Source organism: Stegodyphus dumicola, chromosome 2 (genome assembly GCF_044657685.1).
Source record: "Stegodyphus dumicola isolate Sdum_Otavi_A_Nest chromosome 2, ASM4465768v1".
NCBI lineage: Eukaryota > Metazoa > Arthropoda > Arachnida > Araneae > Eresidae > Stegodyphus > Stegodyphus dumicola.
This window is the reverse complement of record NC_140769.1, coordinates 76,157,880-76,178,532: the sequence shown is the minus strand read 5'-3', so window position 1 is coordinate 76,178,532 and position 20,653 is coordinate 76,157,880. Positions and strand designations below refer to the sequence as shown.

Sequence of the window (20,653 nt, the reverse complement as noted above, 5' to 3'; positions counted from 1 at the left end):
TAATTAATGCAAATAATACTACTAGTTGGGTGCGTTACAATGCTGAAGCCTCTCAGAGATTTTTAGAAAACGAATTTTCTAAACTTCTGTGAATAAGATCTTATTTTGAAAAAAAAAAAGATATATATATCGTTCAATACTTTTCACAGTAATATGCATGGAAATACCCTTCACTTAATCTCATAGCACTAGAAACGTTTTTAACCGATATTCGATGTTTAATTACGTACAAATGCACAAATTTCACGCTTCAGTTTGTGTACAGATCATGAAGATGATCCCCGAATTTAATATCAAATATCTCTGTCAATTGCTTTCAAGTCCCAATGTCACACTTTTGTACTTTATTCTTTATAAGGAGTATATTGGGATTTTCAAATTTAACTGTTTGACGTACATATAGCATCAGCTGCTTATTAGGCGAGAAGCTTCTAAAATAGTTGAAAAAATTTCAGAATTATTCATAATAACTCAGTTACACTTTTCAACTGATGAAAGCGAAAGACAGGCTTTTTCTGACCTAATTTCATTCCCTATGACGTCACGTGATACAAAGCACTTTAATAAAATAAATTATTTATACTAATTTGTACTTCATTAGAGGCATACCAGTACATTACTACTTTATTTCCGACATTTAGAATGATACACCCTAATTTATAAAAGTCATATCGAAGAAGTCAAATAAAACTTCGAAAAAAAATATAAAAAAAGGAAGACGGTTTTATTTGGATAAAGATACATCACTAGAAGCAGCAAAAGACAGATTTATTTCATTAAGAGGTTTTCCTTTTGTCTCTGGCATGAAAAAGTAACAAAATACGCAACCTAAAAACGAAAATGATGCATACGTCCAATAAACTCCATAAATACCTAAAACAGATTTCATAGAGTAATATAATTTTGATGTCGCAAAAGCACAGATGGCACCGACAATGCATGAAACGGCCATCACCGTACTTCTACTATGAAGAGGAACTAGTTCTGGTATCATAACATAAGGAACGGGTCCAAATCCCATAGAATAAGATGCTATATAAGAAATAAAACACACATCTGGAATCCAACCAAGCGAAGTTGTATTTATTTTATGTTCAGCGGCCAGAAGACTGAAAACACCAAGCACTGTTAGGGACAAAATCATGCAGCCTCCAGAAGTTATGTACAGCTTCCTCCGCCCAGCTCTATCCATCAGTATGCTACTGACACCTGATGAAAGAACAAACACAACTGCGAATATTACGGAACCCAAAGAAGGGCTTATAAGACTTCCAGAGCTTTCGAAGATTTCCACGGTATACGTCAGAAATACATTCAAACCGCAAAACATCTGAAAGAACATTAAAGTTACAGCTATTGCTAAGGGTTTGTAGAAAGCTGGATCACAAATATCCTGCAGGCGTATACTGCCGTCGGACTGCTCTGCTTGGCTTTCAGAAATCTCTCGTAATTCTGTCTTGTAATCAGATTTCTTCCCTCTTAACTTCTTCAATGCCTTCTCAGCAGCGAGACTTCTGGATTGACTTACCAACCAAGCTGGAGATTCTGGAACGAAATACATGAGACATACAGCACATGTAATGATTACAGCAGCTGACACGGCTAACCAAGACCACCTGAGAACAGCGCCCAGTCCCATTGTGATTAAGATACCCAAACCAGCTGCTATCGTAAATCCCGATGTTAAAAGTCCTCGCGTTTGCGTCGTAGCAATTTCAAGCACGTATACTGGAACGGCAACATTACACACACCAGAGCAGAAACCAGTGAGAGCTCTCCCAGCATAAATCCATTCAACGGAAGAAGCATAGGTAATCATTAACCAACCAGTCAGGTATACGGTAGACACATACATCAATACGGCCTTACGTCCTAACTTCTGCGAAGCATAACCTGAAACGAAAGGGATAAGTTGTAGATAAACTATATATATAAATATTTTAAGCTTAGTACAAAAAACTATGATCTTATTTTTAGTTAATAAATAAAATATATTTTAATGTCCTAAGCAACTTTCAAAGCTCATTTAAAGAACGAAGAAAACGCAAGGCGATAAAATGCTAGTAACCTGATATTTTTATATTTACGTAAATAACATTACGCTTGAAAAAATCAGATATATTTCATAAAAACGCATTACTATGTATTTAGTAAATGTTAAGTCTAAACCTTTCTTGCACCCTTCTTAAGCTTTTTTTCTTAGAATGCAAGTATAACGTTATGTGGTTTACATTAAAAATAAATTCATGCGTAAGATATACTAAGTAAGGGGGCAAAGATTATTGAACTCTTACGTTACCTATTCAAACTTTTACTCGTATGGAAAATTAAGAGCTGCAAGAGACTTTACGTTTGTGTGAAATACAGCAGACATATAAAATTTGGCATAAATATATGTTCATAACGGAGAAAGAGATGTGCCATTCAAGTGTCATTTTACGTACGCATAATTATCAGTAATACTCATATTGCAGGGATGTCAAAATCAACGTTGTGATATTGAACTGAAAATTATTCTATTATAGGGCCTATCCCCTTCACTGCCAGACAAGTCTCACAGCGGGATGACATACTGGACAGGATCAGGTGAGGATTCTCTGTAGCAACCGATCCCACTCCTATAGCAAAGCAGTTTTCAAATGCTGGTGGTTTTCGGAGGGGGATGGCAAGAGGAAATTGCCTTTCTAAGACTGCCCAAACAAGCTTTTTAGCGTTAGGAACAAGAGTATAGGTCTACAAGGTTAAGGTCAAAGGCTAGCCAATGCATGTGGCTAATATCTTCACTTTCCAAATAATCGCGGACCATTTGCGCCGTAGGTACTCTAGCACTGAAACCATTACCAGGAACCCAGGACAAATTACGCCACTGAAAAATTGAACATAGAGCTTATAGAGTTTCTCAATTTTATTCTGTTAAATTAAGTGTCGAGTAACCTATCGAACTGTTAAGCGAAATATCGCTTACTTCAAAGAACAGAAAATGTAAACTCAAGAAGGCTTAATTACCCTCTATTCACTCAAGGAATATTTTAATGATATTGATTTGGCTACAATCAAGGAATAAAATAGAGAAAAAAGCATTTGAAGCTCATTCAATGCTTTAACATAAGATCTACAGTCGACCCGTTTCTTCGGGCTTACAGCAAAGCCTCCACTTGGGCTTAAACTCAAAAGTAAGAAATAAAAACTGACTAATGACTAAGAGATTTAGCCGAAACTAACATAATTTTAATTCTTATCTAGTTGGCTCGTAATCAATCTTAAACTGGTCAGCAAACTATCAAAAGGCACGTAATGATACGGCTGAACATAACAACAGCTTAGAGAGACGTAACCAAAGGCAAACCCGAGCTACTCAGGATTCCTAACTCTCTCTCTTACGAAGTCAGTTGAACTTTCCTTTGATACTATTCTTCTTCATTTGCATTCAACGCATTTCTAAAAACTCATTCTGGTAGAGAGTTGTAAGTTGAAACGAGATGAGATAGGATAGGTTCACTAAATTAAAATAACTGTTATAAAATTAAAATATACCTTACAAGCTCTTAAATCTCGTCTCTATAACTCATAGCATTCACTGAGCTTTTGTCAAACATATGTAGGGTGGTGCGACCATCCAATATACTACCTGTCCAAACCATTATTCCTCCACCACCGTAATGATCCTTTTTCCTGATGAGGAAGAGGTGGTATCGTTTAGGCTCTCTCTAGATACAGGTATGCCAAGAATCAGTGTTCAGGCTGAATCTTGATTCATCTTTAAAAAGCACAGAACTCCACTGAAGTCTGGTGCAAAGAAGACATTGTGTGCTGCAGTAAGCGAGATACAAACAGCAGGTCTTCTGGCATATAGCCTTATCTCATGCAGCCTTCAGTCAACTGTAGCTCGTGAGACTCGAGTTTAAGTGGTAGCATATAGTTCACATGAGAGCTGTGGAGCTGTAGCAGTTCTGTGTCGCAGTGTTGAAAGTGTCAAATAATTATCCCCATTCATCGTTGTAGACCTTGCTCGACCTTGTCTAGGTCTTCTCGGTCCTGAAACTGTTTCCACAAACTGCAGATGACACTGGGCGTTGCATTGAGCGCTGTAGCCAATTGCGCAACTGATATCTTATAAAATTTACCCAAATCTTGCGACAAACACGGCGAACGTGGAGAAGGAGTATGAGTACAAAAATCTCCGAAAGCCTCTCTTGCGCTTATATAACTTCCACAGTCACAGCTCTGCAGTCACCCACGTGTATGCTTACGTATTCGACTATTCTTCGGCGGTATAATTGGTATCTTTGGTTCAATACCTAACATACCTACTTTGCAAATTTTCAAATTTTGCCGCGAGTATATTAGCATGCAGGAACATTTTTAATCTGACATTTCATATACGGACTCCTCAGTGTAGAAAATTCAAATAATCAACTATTCTGCAACATTTTAAAAAAATGTATTAGATTTTCATCTTAACGCACAACCGTTTTGGCATATTTTACTGCAGCTTTTTATCCGTTCGATACCGATTTCTGGAAAATATTAATCAGTTCACACTTTTTTCTACGTACGTATTCAATTTTATAAAATAATTGTAACGAAATTTTCTTTTCTTAGAGAGAAATCTGTTGTTTTATATACACACAAAATAATATGTTTAATTATTTTTTACTAAACTTGAACAATAATTGATTCAAAAAGGAGAAAATTTAAATACAAGCATCCAAAATAATTGCTATGATACTACAAACTTTGTATAAACCAATCTCCCATTTAATCATATATAGAAAAAGAACCAGGGAACGATAATTAATTATGCATGATCTTAATACTGTTACAGTTTTTGTATTTAATTTGCTTTTTTTAGTAGAATTATGATTAAAATTGTTTTATATCCTCGTTCAATGCAGCACAGGACTTATTTAAAAAAAAAAGCTACGCCGAAAAAGTAAAAATACAGGAGCACGTGCATTTAATAAATATATATCTCGTAATTGTAGTCTTTTGCTTTCCAGAAAACTCGAGAAATAAAAATTACCAGAATGTTCTCGTGCAGGACTAAAAAGGTTATAAAAGCCGGATTAAAACGTCTCAGTTCAATTTTTTACTTAGTTCTTGTTGTTGATTGTAGCGAATTTGCGGTGAGAGCGGATTAGCTTTCTCTGCTTTGAATTGTGTTCTATTTAACGTTTTAGTAGTTTAAAATATACCTGCGGTGAGATATTGTGATATTGTACGAAAATCTCTAAGGAAATTTCATCATTTTGTTTATTTCTTGGAATAAGAATAAATTTTATCAACTTTTTACCGACTTGTGCATTTAATCCATTATGAATCCGTATGCAAGCAACAATACTTTTGCCAAATGGCATTAAAATATTTTTCGGACGATTTCAAGATTTAGTTTGTTTTATTTGATTTTATATAGAAATTATATATAGAAAAACACAAGAGGGTTACCCTCTTAAGGAGAGGGATGCATTCCTGGAAAAGGAACAGGGTAGAATAAGGAGAGAAGAGGAAGAGAGGCAGGTTAGAATTAGAAGAGAAGAAAGGGAGTTTGAATTACCGAGATTAAGATTACTAGCAGCTAACGAGAATGATTCTTTAACTGGTGGGAATGAAGAAAATGTGCTTATTAAAAGCCTTTATGATCTGCAAAAAAACGATTCCAAAATTTGAACCTGAAGAGAATGATATTAGTTTGTATCTAATCATGTTTGAGTGCCAAGTAAAGAGTACAAACGGAATGGCTTAAGGTTTAATTGACACTTTTGCCAGCTGACATAGTTCAGCTGATTATGAGAGAGTCAAAATAGCAGGCTGATAACTATGCTTACGTAAAAGTGATACCTCTTGAAAAGCTTAAACTTAGCCCAGAAAAATTTCGCATTAAATTTACGTAATCCCCAAAAAACGCTCAAACTACTTGGGGGATTTTTGCCTTTAAATTAAAGAATTATTTTGAAGAATGGATCTCAGGCTTGGAAATTAAAAATTTTGAACTTATAAAGAAATAAAACGAAGTATCGAGTAAATTTTGAAGCGTGTCAGCATTTTATTGATGAATGGTCGAAGATAACGTCTCCAAATAAATTAGCAGAGGTATTAGAAAATTATGAAAATGTATGTGAATACCAGAAAAAGGTCATTCCTGTTCATAGTTCAGAGTCACAATAGGGCAATAAAAATCAGCCAAGTTCAAGAGATTCGCAAAACTATGAACAGTCTGGAGGAAAAGCTAGATATGAAAAATGTGATCCTTCTGAAATCAGAGTGAATGTCATTTTGATGTACGTAAACCGCTTAAGTGGTATTCTTGCGGCTCAACCGATCACTTACGGTTTTAATTTACAGAATGAATTCAAGTAACCAGTTACTCTTAATAGGGTGTAGGAGAATGAAAAAGATTATTTAGCTCCTTACACAACAATGGTTAAAGTAAACGGGTTCGATCTTCCAGTGTTAATCTGCAATAGAGTAATCTGCAATAAATACACCATTCCTTTCAATGCTGACTGGCGAAACTGTTTGCGTAAAATAGCCTTTTTTATGTAGCGCCGCCCACGTCGAGCTTGAAGGGAAGTTTGGATGAATAATAACAAAGGCAGCGGTCATTCTAAACGAGCTTGACCAAAGACGCATCTGCTAGAGAACCGTACGGCTGCAAAATTAGACAAAAGTCAACTCGAAAGACCTTTCTTTCAAGTGAACGCGGTAGAGACTTGAGATGATGAACTCCGTCTGACCAAAACTGAAAACGTCGGGAAAGAAGGGAAGAAGAGAAAGTGACAAGTGTAGGGACAAATTTCTTTCTATGTTAAAGAAGAAAGCAACCCTTCGTCCCAAACAAAAGAACTGAAGGACGCAAAATTTCTTCTCCCCGACGCAGAGGTGATTGAACGTCTAACTTGCAAAGAGAAAGTGAGGATTTAAAACCACTTTTTGACCTAGCAGCGTTAGGCATTCAAAGTAGCTCTCCAAAAAATATTTACAAAATGGAAAATGGACTGCTATGCAAATGTCAAGACGACCGTTTAGGAAATGTGTGGAATTTGTTGGTCGTTCCCGAAATTTGTGGAACAAAAGTGTTAAGTTTATGCTATGAGCAGCTCTTGGGGCATCTGTGAGCAGCAAAGTCGAAAGATCATCTCGCGAGATATCGTTTTTGGCCCAAATGTGATCATGAAATGGAAGCGTATATTCGAACTTGTGAGCCTTGTCTAAGAGTAAGGAGACCTAACGACAGAAAAAAAAAAACACCTCTCAAATGAGTCTCTGTGGTATCAGAAGTATTTTCGAAAATAAGCATAGTACATGCGGACCTTTGCCCACTACGCCTAAAGGAAAGAAATATATACTAACCGCACTTTGTTTATCCTTCAAATATCCGGAAGCTATTCCAACAGAAGATATCCTTTCCGTTACGACAGTGGATACGTTATTAAATCTTCTCAGTAGAATAGGTTTTAAAGAAATTCAGTGTCATGAGCACTTTGACAACCGAAATTTTTTAACATTCCGGTATTAAAGTTAGTCATAACTTTTTATCCTACCGAATCAGACTGGGGATGCTGTACCGAACTATGTTACTAACTTAACATACTTCGGTACAGCATCCCCAGTCTAATTCGGTGGAATGATTTTATTGTATCATAAAAAGGAATACTACGGATTTTACGTTTGGAGGCTGGTTCTGATTGGGGATAGGTATTACTATCGGCCCTTCTAGCCTTAAGAACAGTGAGGCATGAAAGTTCGGGTTTCCCACCTGCGGTATTAGTCCAAGAAAAAATTTTGCGTACATCAGAGACGTTGTTATACCAAACTGGACGAATCACGAGAGAAGGTACAATCGGTAACCGAGTAAAACGTTTTTAAACTCATAAATCGTCTAAAGAAATGCCAAAAGCTGGCAGTTGAGAAAATGCAAGATCAACACCTCAGAAGAAAAAAAAGTGATATGATAAAAATGCCAGAATTTAAGAAAGGTGATCTGTTGCTAATTTTGGCCACTTCTAAAACAAAAAAACTTTCTGTTCATTGGACGGCACCGGGGAAGAAGACTCAAAGTAAAATTCTGAAACCAATTACATTGTAACCTTACTGGGAAAAAAAATCCCAAATTGGAACTACTCTGATATGCGCCCTCAAGTCGCCAAATTTCTCACGCTGCCATATTACTATCTAAATTTTTTGTCTACTTTTCGAACTTTAAACCTAAAATGGCTCCAAAAACGCGGTTTTCGCACATTCAGAAACCACGTTTTGAAAAAACAATTTAAGCTAAAAATCCGAAACAAAAACAAAAAATTTAGATAGCAAAAACGTAAAGTTTCTAACCAAAAATATTTGACAAGAATCCATGTACACAGCGATATGTTTTAACTTAAAAAAAAAAAAAAAAACATATACGAATGGCACAATCTAGACAACGAACGAATCTACGAACTACGCAAACCTCGCTTTAATTAATTAACATAACAACAATAAATTTCAAAGCATACCATGTATACAGCATCCTGTTTAAACTTAAAAAACATCTACGAATGGCACAATCTAGGCAACAAACAAATCTACGAACTACGCACACCTCGCTGTAATAAATTAACATAACAACAATAAATTTCAAAGAATAGTATGTGCAGAGCGTTCTGTTTCCACTTTAAAAAACTTCTACGAATTGCACAATCTAGACGCTACGCACTAATCAACAAAATAAACTAAAATAAATTTCAAACAATTCAAAAAATCAACAATAACGACAGAAATTCATACTAAAAAGAAAAACAATAAACATAGCATTCTACAAAATAAGAACAAGAACAAAATAAAATGCACTTACCATGAATTAATGCTTTTTCGAACAGCAGAAATACCAATTTCATACCGCTTTTAACATGCCGCCACGTAATCACTATCGTATTTATATGACAGCCAGACACACTATCCAGAAAATTCATACTATGGTTCAGAAATAAATAAAATCACAAATATCTACTTCTATCATGAACCGCCACTAAAAATAATCTCCCAGACCCTCTTTCCACACCTCCAAATACCCACTGCTCCTCAACAGGATGGCCACGATGATATTTCCTTTTGCCGAACTTCAATTCAATAACTTCCACCAATTTATCTTTTCTCCATATCTTCTCAGACACAAAGCATGAAGCGAACCAACGAGCTCCAGCGAAAGATTTTTCAACTTCAACAGAGTTGCCATACAGCCCGGAATCGCGCCAAAAACCAGCGCAGAACACATATCGCCACATTTGGTGAAATTACGGCGTATAACGGAGTTGTATCCCCAAATTTATCATATCAATATGTTGAAGCCATATTATTAGAGAAGTGTGGTGATCAATTATTTGTCTTCTAGCGAAAATGGTTCTGACCAGATTGATACTGAAATAGATTTTCTTTATATTGACATCAATCCCAACGGTTCCGATACTCTGAAGTTGTTAAGAGTAGTAATTTTGCAGAACTGTTAGAGCCTTCACAAAGAGATCAATTACATCAATTATTAAATAACTATTTCTAAAGTTTTTCTAATGAACTAGAAATGACAGACCTCGTGGAACATATTATTGAGGTTATCAACAATAAGCCGGCAAGATCCAAGCCGTATCGAATGTCACATTGGAAAACTAAGATTTTAGAAAGATAAATTTAACGAATGCTTGACTTAAAAATTATTGAGATGAGAGAATCTGACTACTCTTCTCTGATGATACTCGTGGAAGTAGCAAATAAAGATTCCAGACCTGATGTGGATTACCGTCGTTTAAGTTACGCGTATTCAATTCTATCCCTTAGCCAACATTAAGGAAAGAGTAGAAGAAATTGCTTCAGCAAAATATGTCACAGTTATAGATATTGGTAGATACCCTTAAGCCCTAACGCTCATAGACAAGAAGCATTTGTGACAAGTTTTGGTACTTACAGGCCATTCGATTAAGTTTTGGTTTAAAAAAGTGCTTCTGTTTTCAAGTATGATGCAAGAAATATTAAAAGAATGCGAGAAGGCAGTTCCGCATCTGCATGATGTGGCGATTTTTTTTCAAAAACCTGAAAATGCCCTCTGAAGCATCTGGAAATTGTATTGAAACGTAGTGCAATAAAATCAACCATTATACCTTCGAAATGTCAGTAGCAGTTCGAAAGCAGTAGGATGTTAAGACCAAATCAATAAGAGATTTCCCAACACTCAAGGCTAAAACTGATATAATGGCATTTCTAAGATTAGTGGATTCCTACGGACGTTATATTTCGATGTGTTCAGAAATCGCCGCTCAGCTGACTGATGTTTCAAAGAGCAAAATAGAAAATGGTGATATTTCGTGGAGTGCAGAGAGTGAGAGGTCTTTCACTGAAGTGAAATTTTCATTGAAGTGATTTTTCACTGAAGTGAAAGAGAAATTTATCAATCGCCCAGTTTTATATGCGCCTAATTTTACTCTTCCCTTTATTCTATAAACCGATGCATTTGATGATAGAATGGGAGTTGAACTAGCACAATTCTCTAGTGAGAGAGAAGAACGTCCAATTATATTCGTGAGCAAGACGTTTTCAGAGGTAAAGAAATAGCATCGCACTAAGGAAAAGGAATGTGCCAGCATCGTTTTAGATATCAAGAAATTTCAGTGTTATCTGGATGGACAGGACTTTACTGAGCAAGCTGATCTTAATCCGCTCACTTGATTACGAAGTAATGCCAGTACTAATCTTCGCTTAATGCAATGCGCTTAATGCTCTTCAGCCATATAATTTCATAATTATTCATGGTTAGAAAAAAACTAAATTAGAATGCCGATGCGTAACCCAGAAGACTTGAGATTATATTTCTTTATTTCGTCATTTTCTCACAGTCTGCGTAGACTTGTTTAAATCTGCATAATATTTTAAAGATGTATATTTTATAATACGTGTTTGCAGAAAAACTGTAAGATTTTGTTTTGTCTGAGTGTAATGAAGCTTAGTCTTTAGTAATTATACTATTTTTCTTTTACACTGGCCTCAATGTAAGTGTCAGTTTTAATCCTTGGTACTTAATCTAGCATAATGTAAATATTTCCGTTTTATATTCATTTTTTCTGATGACTTTAAGTGTTTCTAGCAGTAATAATTAAGCAAGAGATGTTGGACTTTTACAACCAGCCCCTGAAAGGCAAGGGGTTATGACAAACATCAGGTTTATATTAGAGAAATTCCTGTTTCTCTTGGAAACGAACAGCAGTGTCCATCGCGAAGACCAGAATAAGTGATCAAGGAAAGGCACGTAAGGACACCCCTCTTGGTGGGATATAATTTACTGATCGGGTAAGAGAAACATTGGCTTTTGTCTGAAAAACGGCGGTGCATCGCGCGTTGGGAAAGCTATTGTCTTTTTTTCTTTTTGTAATAATGCTGTAATTTTACTTTTTAATTAACCAAGAAAGCCTACATTAAGTTTTAAAATAAATATAAAAAAAGACAAATGGTTTGAATTTCTCTATCATGGAAGTTCGACTTCTGCAATTTCTAAAATAGAGTTAGACAATTTGCATTTTGCAAAATAATTTATTTAATTATTTTGCAATTTGCAAAATAAATATAAAAAAAGACAAATGGTTTGAATTTCTCTATCATGGAAGTTCGACTTCTGCAATTTCTAAAATAGAGTTAGACAATTTGCATTTTTTTAAACATAGTGACAAAATGTTTAAATAATGTTTTTTTTTTCTCGTGATAAACAATTAAAGAATGCTATGAAAATCTATCTTATGTATAAATTCTTAGTTCTCATGACTTACTGAACAAGCTATCTGCTTCGGGGGGGGGGGGAAACCATTGCAGCATAATCTGTCATTTTTTATTACTTCACAAATAATTATTACACGACGGAACAGTTTTTTTTTTGTAACTGTTTATTGCCATTCATAAAGGATTTTCGACCCATACATAAATTTCTCAAGACCCAAATTAAATGACGCTATAATATATACACTAGTTCATGTAATGACTTATATAAATATTCGGGAAAAAAAGGCATGCTAAAGAGGCTAATTATTATATTTATTAAAGTAATTCAAATGTGAACAATTTACAAAACATTTTTAGCCCACCAGCGGCCGAGCGGTAAAGTCGCTGAACACTGGTAGTTCGGTCCGAGGTTCGAATCCCGCGACCGGGCTGGCTGCATAGGAGTTTTTGGGGTTTTCTCCATGTGTAACGTGTATACGAGTCAGTTTCCCTTAGAAAGCCCTCCACGAAGGCATCCCTCCCCTTAGGCAGATAGCCCTAGTGTGCTTTGCCGTAATTAAATGCACACACACACACACACACACCAAAAAAAAAAAAATCCCCAATAGCGGGCACAAGTCATCATAGACGTTGGCCACTGCTAAGGCCAGAAGCGGTGGTCACTTTATCATGGAGGCTTCTAATAGGTGTGCTATACTTACCGAAACCAGCTCAACCAATAGGTGGGCGATTCACAAGATAAACAGCTTTCCTGGGACATTGCAAAAACTCTCTTATTGTTGAAAAACACTTTCTTTCCCTATTTAAATTTCACTTAATTCTGGAGAGTTTGAAGAATTAGAAGTAATGGGACAGAATTAACTTAAAAGTAATCTGTTATTTAAAATAAATTTTACACTTTGGTGAATCTTTGCGCTTTGCCACATCAGTAGCACGGCTAACCATTATAGACCATTATGCTAACCATGTATAGGGAAACATATATTCCATAAATAACCGTGCAGATGAAGATTATATTCTTCATTTGCATAATATAACTCATATCTGATTGGTTGGAAGATTCGGATTTCTAACTTTTTTTGCGAAAAGAAGAAATAATTTTCATGGTTTTTCTTTCAACAGTAAATTTTGTAAAAAAAAAAAGGTTTCACGAATAAGAGGTTAATTAATAACTCATCAAGGGAAACTAAGTGATATAGATATCACACACGTGAAAAACCACTGAAATCTAAACGCTGGAAGTCCATTTGCACGATTCGAACTCTGTTCGAACGACTAGCATTCAGTTATCTTACCTTTCGACTTCTGGTCAGCAGGAACGTGCAGAAACACGAGAGTTTGCTTCAGTATGTTGCAGACTTCCTTTTTCATATGAAGCATGAAGTATTACTGCTTTCGGAATGTGTAGGAAAATATGTTAATCTGAAATCAGGCCATTCTGAAAAACCCTGTTTTACTATTCAAAATTATTTTACATGTAAAATTTAAAAAATAAATAAATGCAAATACTTACCGGAAAGAATATTTCCAGCAGCTGCAGTTAAGGATGGCAGGCTGGCAATCCAGGAAATTTCGTCCTCAGTCACATGTATGAATCTACTTCCTTGCTTCTGCATATCTACAGTAGCAGGAGCAGAGTAAGTAGCCATCATTCCTGTAATGATGATGTAAAGAAAAGCTGCCACGGAGGCTATATGTCTTTTGTAGCTTTACTTTATATTCATTGGCCTCTACATCACTTTCTTGAATACTGCCGTCAGGCAGTTCGATCACTGCCACGTTTATTGAAGGAAAATTACTCATTGTGTAACAAAAACTGACTTTACGCTTTCAGTACTAATGCGATAAAATCAATCATAGTACTCACTCGGACAGAAAATGCACGAATTATGAACTATTTAGAACAATGCTGTACAACAAGACAGACGTTATTATCATAAAGACAAAAAAAGATAACACATTTCAACGAATTTCTAAATAATCTTTAACTAATATTTCTATACACAAGAGAGTTGTAGATAAACCAATCTACACCCAACTTAACAAGAACAAACATCCAGAAACGCCATAAATTTCCAACGAAAACAATAGCGTTAAAGTGGAAAGACTAAAACTGATGTCAACCAGAAAATATCTAATCATTAATGAACGAAAAAAGAAGTAAAAAAAAATGTGATATAAACCTAATCACATTGTCTCTTATCAAACTGCTGTGGGAACAAATTCGATTATTATTTCTTTTTTATGAGGGGGCAAATGAGGAAGCTACAGATAAATAAATTAATTTTCAAATGAAATGGTCATAGATTAACAAACTTATTCGCTCTGAACACAATGTTTATAACTTTGCAGCGAAAGCAGGCATAGTATTAGCAACGAATGCTAGAATAAAAAACGTACTTCTCAAAAATTATTAAACTAGTCATACGAAAATTACATAATTAAAAGAAAGCTGCTTAATTCATACAGTAACACAAAGCTAAATGAGTAAGTATGTCGAATTGTATGATATGCTTAAAGTACAGTTAGGATGTTGTCACTTTTACTTCAACAGGCTGTACATTCCCCCCCCCTTCCCAAAATAAGTATCTTTCCAGAAAACGCCAAAAAAAGTTAGTAGTTAGTAATTAAATTTTTATACGATTTTCACGCAGAAAAATTTGAAATTGGTGTAACGAAGTTATTAAAGAAAGTACACCACTTTTAACGTAAAACTACTATCATTTTACTTAAAAATTACACATATCCAACTCATTTTAGTATGAATACCTTTTTCACATCTTTAAACAAGGATGTTTCAATCACGAGGCCTTTCACATCTCTCGCAGGCTATAATTTTGGTAGCATAGCAACGACTTTACAGCTATATGACATTATATTAGTAAAGTATACATTATAATTTAATAAGGACAATAATAAGTGAAAAATTCAAGGAGATAGTCGCGAAAACAATTTTTGATTGAGATCTCTTTCTATTATTTCTTTCCCACAGATTAAAACCTTTTGTTAAATTTATGGAACAATGGCAAGAGTTGCTTGTTTTGAAGATTCATGATTCCTTATTGGATATAATGTTAGCATGATTAAACTTCTGACTGGACCGTAAGAAACTGTGCGAGTTTTGCTTATAAAGCTATGGGCTTTATAAAAATTTAACAGCACTTAAAAAGAAAGAAAAATTAAAAGCAGAAGAGTAAATTAATAAAAATTAATTACCATGCCTAGAGCCTCTAAATTACAATAACATATTTTTAAGGTATTTAAGCTATAAGATTATAATAAACAATGTCAAAGTAAAATTTCATCACATTTCAAAGAGTACTTAAAAGGGCGACCAACACATTGAAAATAATAGAAATATACATTAAACAGGTCATAAGTTATTGAAAATAAAAAAAAAACTTCTTTTGATAAAAAAGCAAAGAAAGACTAGAAATGTGTTTGTTTTCTCTCACATCTTAAAAACCGGAGTTAAACCTAATGGGAATTTAAATACAAATTTTATCTCAATTGTGCCAGAGGTGAGAAAAGAAACTGTTTTTTCTCCCTACTTTCTGCATGCCTTCATGGTATAACGGTTGGCACACAAGGCGCGTATTCGAGAAGTCCAGGTTCGAGTCCCGGGGAAGGCATTGCATATTTTTCATGTGTCCTGCTTCGAAATAACCTAATGTCTTGACATGGGCGCCCGAACTAAAAAAGGTGGATGAGGATTCATCACCTCAGGATTTGGCGATTGGGTCCCCTTGTACTCAGTCGTTCTTTAAAAGGGGGAGTATATAAGGTATTTCTCCCACTTCTTAGTATGCCTTCGTGGTGTAATGGTTAGCACACTCGTCGCGTATTGGAAATGTCAGAGGTTCAAGTCCCGGCGAGGGCATTACTCATTTTTCATGTCTTGTGCTTCGAAATAATCTAATGTCTCTACAACATAAATCGTAATTTCTCTACATAACGCTAAGTCCTTATTACATACTTCAGGACTTTTTGACCGTTAAGAGGAAACTTTTCAGCCCTATCTGTTATTCGAACAAATATTATGAACGACACTTTTGGATCACCTATTATTATTGTGCTTCCATTGTTTTAAAAATTAATGCTATTTTTAATATATTTACAAATTAAACTACTTAAATTAACTTTACTTAGATTGAAAGTCACTAATACTGCGTGTTAATTCATGAGTGTTTATTAAAGAAAACTGCACTCTGTATGAAGCTTGAATTAAAAAGCAACAACTCATGAATACAAAATATTCTCAGATTTCCAGTTTTAGAAATCTTTTAGCGGAACATTCCTTAACTTTTAGTTTGCCGTGGAATTTCCTTAAAGAAATTCAAAAAGTCCTTTAAAGTATACTGCAATTTTTTTTATAACTTTTGAAAATTTTATGCTTATGTTTTGGGCAGTTTATACATTCTTTAAGAAACCTTTACTTATCATGTAAATTTTATTTCATACAACAAACTTGGTATATTTAAAATGAAAATTTGTTGGACAGATACAGATACTTCTCATTTCACTATGTGATATGTTATGCATTCTTAACACTTGTTTCTTTTAAAGGGTATTTATTTAATTGTAAACGAATAGGGCAATGATCAGAAGTGAAGCTGGTTTACAGACTCACTCCTCCAGTGATACTTTTTTTCAGCTTCTAGTTGAGCAATTAACTGTATTGACAAAACTACAAAATTAAAAAAAACTGCATGTCCAAAAAAATAAGTCTTCTAAGAGATTGACGTACTTTTTGGCAGAATCGTATGATGATGATGATGAAATAAACATATGTGTTTCTATCCTTTTTAGGTGATGCTAGTGATATTTTACATCAATTTCAAAAGATGCATTATTTGCCCTTTGCGATTACACAATTCTGAACAACCTGCGTATTATTTTGAGGCTAATTTTATTTTCTGTATAAAGATTATATCTTTAAGTAAAACTGCACATTGCCCTTCACAATCATTTACAAAAAATAATTTTTACGAACTAGAAAATTCAGGTTGCAGTCTCTCACAAGCAGTAATCATCTAATGATTATGACTATTTAATCGATATTTGGGACTAAAATATATTACTCAGATGAATAATAAGAGATAATAATTCTCAAATATTTTATTCTTTACTAAGCCTTATGCTAGTAATGATTAATTGAGCCATGCAATCTAATCGATTGCAGCTTAGCAGCAAAGACTCATCAGCTTCAATGCTGTGCGAGATAACCAAAGATAAATCAAATGGCTTAGAAATTCCACGAACTTGCTCTACCTTTTTATCTTCCTTAGATGTGGTCGAAGACTTTTATTAAAATATGATTGGTTTTTTAGAAATGAAAAGTTCCATCTATGGTCTACAAAGATTTTCTTCCGTTAACTGCTGCTTTAAAACAGTGCAAATGGAGGTTTTCAGTAAAAAAAGGCTTTTTGTTAATCGAAATTCTAAATGGAAAAAGGAATTTTATCAATGTAAATTTTTTGCTTTGTGGTTGGAGGAAAAAAATGGGATTGCATTGTTGTTGTGACTTACCTCACTTGTCTACCAGTAACATCGGAACAAGTCCCCGAAATTCATCGAGGCAAATTTACAAACATTTATGCATTCTTCGGGATTTGAACCTGTGTCCTTCTGTCGCTGACCACTATCGTCGTTGGGCGGCAAAATTGAGATTGTGGTAACTTGAATACCGTGGCCATGTACCATATATTTAAATTTTTACGGAAATGAAATCGCTATTAAATCATCTTTGTGGTGTATAATATTCTGTGTAACAAAATATACTACTTAAAATTACTCTGGTTTACCAACAGGTAACTTTTTACTTTTAATCATTAGAACCATCATCTTTTAATCATTAGAACATTTTTAAACTAGGCCCCCCTCACATCTGAACTAAAAACTGTCTGCAATGTTCCCAATCACTTGCATTTCTCATGATACTGTTAATGTTAAAATGCGGTATGTTTACCACTAATTGAAAGTTAAATTAAATAAAAGTTTTAATTTCATTTAATTGTATGGTAGGAGCTATTGACAAGTAATAATAATTTTTGTAAAATGTTTATATTTTTAAAGATAGTTATGTTTCCTTGATTATAATTGCTGCTTTTTATTGGATAATAATTTTTTCAACAGACCACACACGCAAGCACACCATCACACACACACACGCACCCAGACACACAGATTTAAAAAAAGAGAGAGAGAAAGAGAAAGGAAAAGAAAAAAAAGAAAATTGCCAATTTTCTTGATTTTAGCACAAGAAATATTTTATCAAAACTAGTCATCTGTAACAGATGTTGGATAAATAATAACAACAACAGCGACAATGTATAAAACACATTTGGTGGTTATTATTGCTTAGAAGAGTGACAATGAACGATACCAAGTGGTTTATAGTTAAATAAAGATAAAACTATTTTACCAATCAACATAACAGTCAATCCTCATCAGAATTGGAATAAACACACACAAAAAAGTTATAAAATTAAATTTTTTTTTTATGATGCAAGAAGCATTCTGTTTTCTCCCTCTCTCCTCAGACAGAAAAACCAAATTCCCCCCCCTCCCAAATCTCTCTGCCCGATTAATTGCTGTCAAATAATTTTTAATAGGAAGAAATATAAAATGCAAGAAAACATAGACATTTTCGCACTAATCTATTGAAGCTTTCATTCAAATAATACTTTCGGAAAGGAAAGGCTTACTTGTTGTCAAACAATTTGTCCCAAATTTAATGCATTTTTTAGAATAAAGTTTGCCATGTGCACAAGAGCTTTTCTTTTCTTAAAAGTCTCAACTTTCACCATTGGCTTGTTTCCCAAGAAAACACAGGCATTCTTTCAGTTAGTTAATTCTTCCAGTTAAGTTAGAATCAGTTACGACGTAATTAAATAAAATTTTACGAGATCAGATGAATTTTCTGTTGAAAGTTCGTTTTAGGTTCATAATAGAAGTGAAGGAGAGCTTCTTATTTAGGTCTCCGGCTAGAATTCGAATTTATCTCAAAACTGAGAAATACCGATGCCGGGATTCGCAATTTAAGCTCTGGTAACAGTCATTATCAAAAGATGTACCCGCTTTTGGCTCATTGACGAAGTTATGAGTAAAGCAGTATGTAAAGCAGTATGTAATTAAATGTTACTTCCTTTTGATATTTGAATAAAGTAAGAAAATTTTACATATTGTGAACTCTGGCTGAGAAAAAATTGCCAATAGATAAACAGATCCAAGTGTTACAAATGTGCGCAAATGTTTCAATAATTTTAAAAAAAAAAATTAAATATTCTTTCTTGTATGAAAATAAATATTAACAAGATTTCTGGTAACGAATAATAATAATTAAAGATCTCTAATTTTAAAACAGAAAAATCCTTGTTAGCTTACTTCAAATTTTCTAACTTTTCAAAAACTATTCCGCTACTTCTAAAAAGTTATAAATACACTCATGTCCATAAATTAAGGATAATGCAAAATGAGGCCAAGGAAGAGTTAGAAGCAAAACAAATTTGACTCATTTGTAAAGCTTTTTTATTAAACAAAAGGTAAAGAGCAAAAAAAGATGCTATATGTTTGATATTATTAAAAAAATTAGCGATTTTTTCTCCCTGGAGAAAATTACAAAAAACACCTATTTACAAAAAACCAATATTACATGGTTGGTATGATTGTTAATACATTGTATGTCTCCCAGACGACGCAATACAGTCCGTACAACGCCTAGGCATGTTGAGTATCAAATTATCGATCTGATCTTGGGGGATATTACACCACTCAAAAAGCAATGCTCACCGAAGTTCCGGTAGACGTGTAGGAGGAGGATGACGGGCTGCAACTCGTCGGCCAAGCATGTCCCACACGTGCTCTACTGGATTCAAGTTCGGTGAGAATGCTGGCCAGTCCATACGGGTGATATCCTCCGACTGAAGGCATTCACTTATGATGTTTGCACGGTGAGGACGGGCGTTGTCATCCATAAACACAAATTGTGCGCCCCGAAACAAACGTACATGTCGTTCCAGAATGACGTCCCGATAGATTTGGTTTTTTATGGTTCCAATTTGAACATGCAGGTCAGTTCTGGAACCCAGAATAATTCCACCCCAAACGAGCACTTTTGCACCACCGTAACGGTGTCGTTCAATGATGTTTTCTTGGTGGTAACGGGTACCTGGAGCTATCCATATGAAAGTCCGGCGAGAATCAGACTGCAAGCTAAACCTGGACTCGTCGGAAAACATGACACAAGCCCACTGTTGCGGTGTCCACAATGCATGCTCTCTACTCCAGGCTAACCGCAGGCGACAGTGAGTTGAAGTAAGTAGAACGCATCTGACAGGTCTACGAGCATATAGACCAATCTGCCCGGTTATTGCAATGAAATGCTTATAAAGCGCCTGCGAAAAATTTTACTTCTTTGCCTGCATTCCTTATATATCACTTTCGTACACTCTCATCATTGTGACGTACCATCGGTGTCATCTGGTTACTTCCTGAAATTTGCATATGATTCTTGAAGATGTGTGTAGTGATTTTACAGGTGATATATTTATTTTAGAGTTCGATTTCTGCGTGACTCCGAATTATCCTTAATTTATGGACATGAGTGTATATGTTGTTGGCTGCTAGAAAATCTATGCTCTTGAATGTTCCTGAGTTCTATGATGCTGCTCCAAGTGATGTAACGCTTGACCAACCCTAATACACAAGTTTATAAAAAACAGATAGTCTGTATGTTCTTTGCTATATCCGATTAAGCGAACTGAAATGTTTTATTTTTTTATGTGAAATATTTTTATGTCTTAAGAATGTAAATCAATACCTACAGTTCCACATAGTCTAAAATGATACCTTCAAAAACTTCCACATTTGCTTCTCTAACATTACCTATGAATAAATAGATACTGATTAAAGGAGTTTA

At 34.7% G+C, this 20,653-nt stretch overlaps 1 protein-coding gene across 1 annotated transcript; it reads right to left on the bottom strand.

Annotated features, from left to right (window-relative positions):
- Positions 1–705: 705 nt before the first annotated feature.
- On the bottom strand, positions 706–13,737 carry LOC118185772 (trehalose transporter 1-like protein). Its single transcript, XM_035355681.2, has 2 exons — positions 13,247–13,737; positions 706–1,893 (listed from the first exon to the last, which is right to left on the bottom strand). The coding sequence occupies exons 1-2, from the start codon at positions 13,383–13,385 to the stop codon at positions 725–727; spliced, it is 1,308 nt and encodes a 435-aa protein (XP_035211572.1). The 5' UTR covers positions 13,386–13,737; the 3' UTR covers positions 706–724.
- Positions 13,738–20,653: the final 6,916 nt, after the last annotated feature.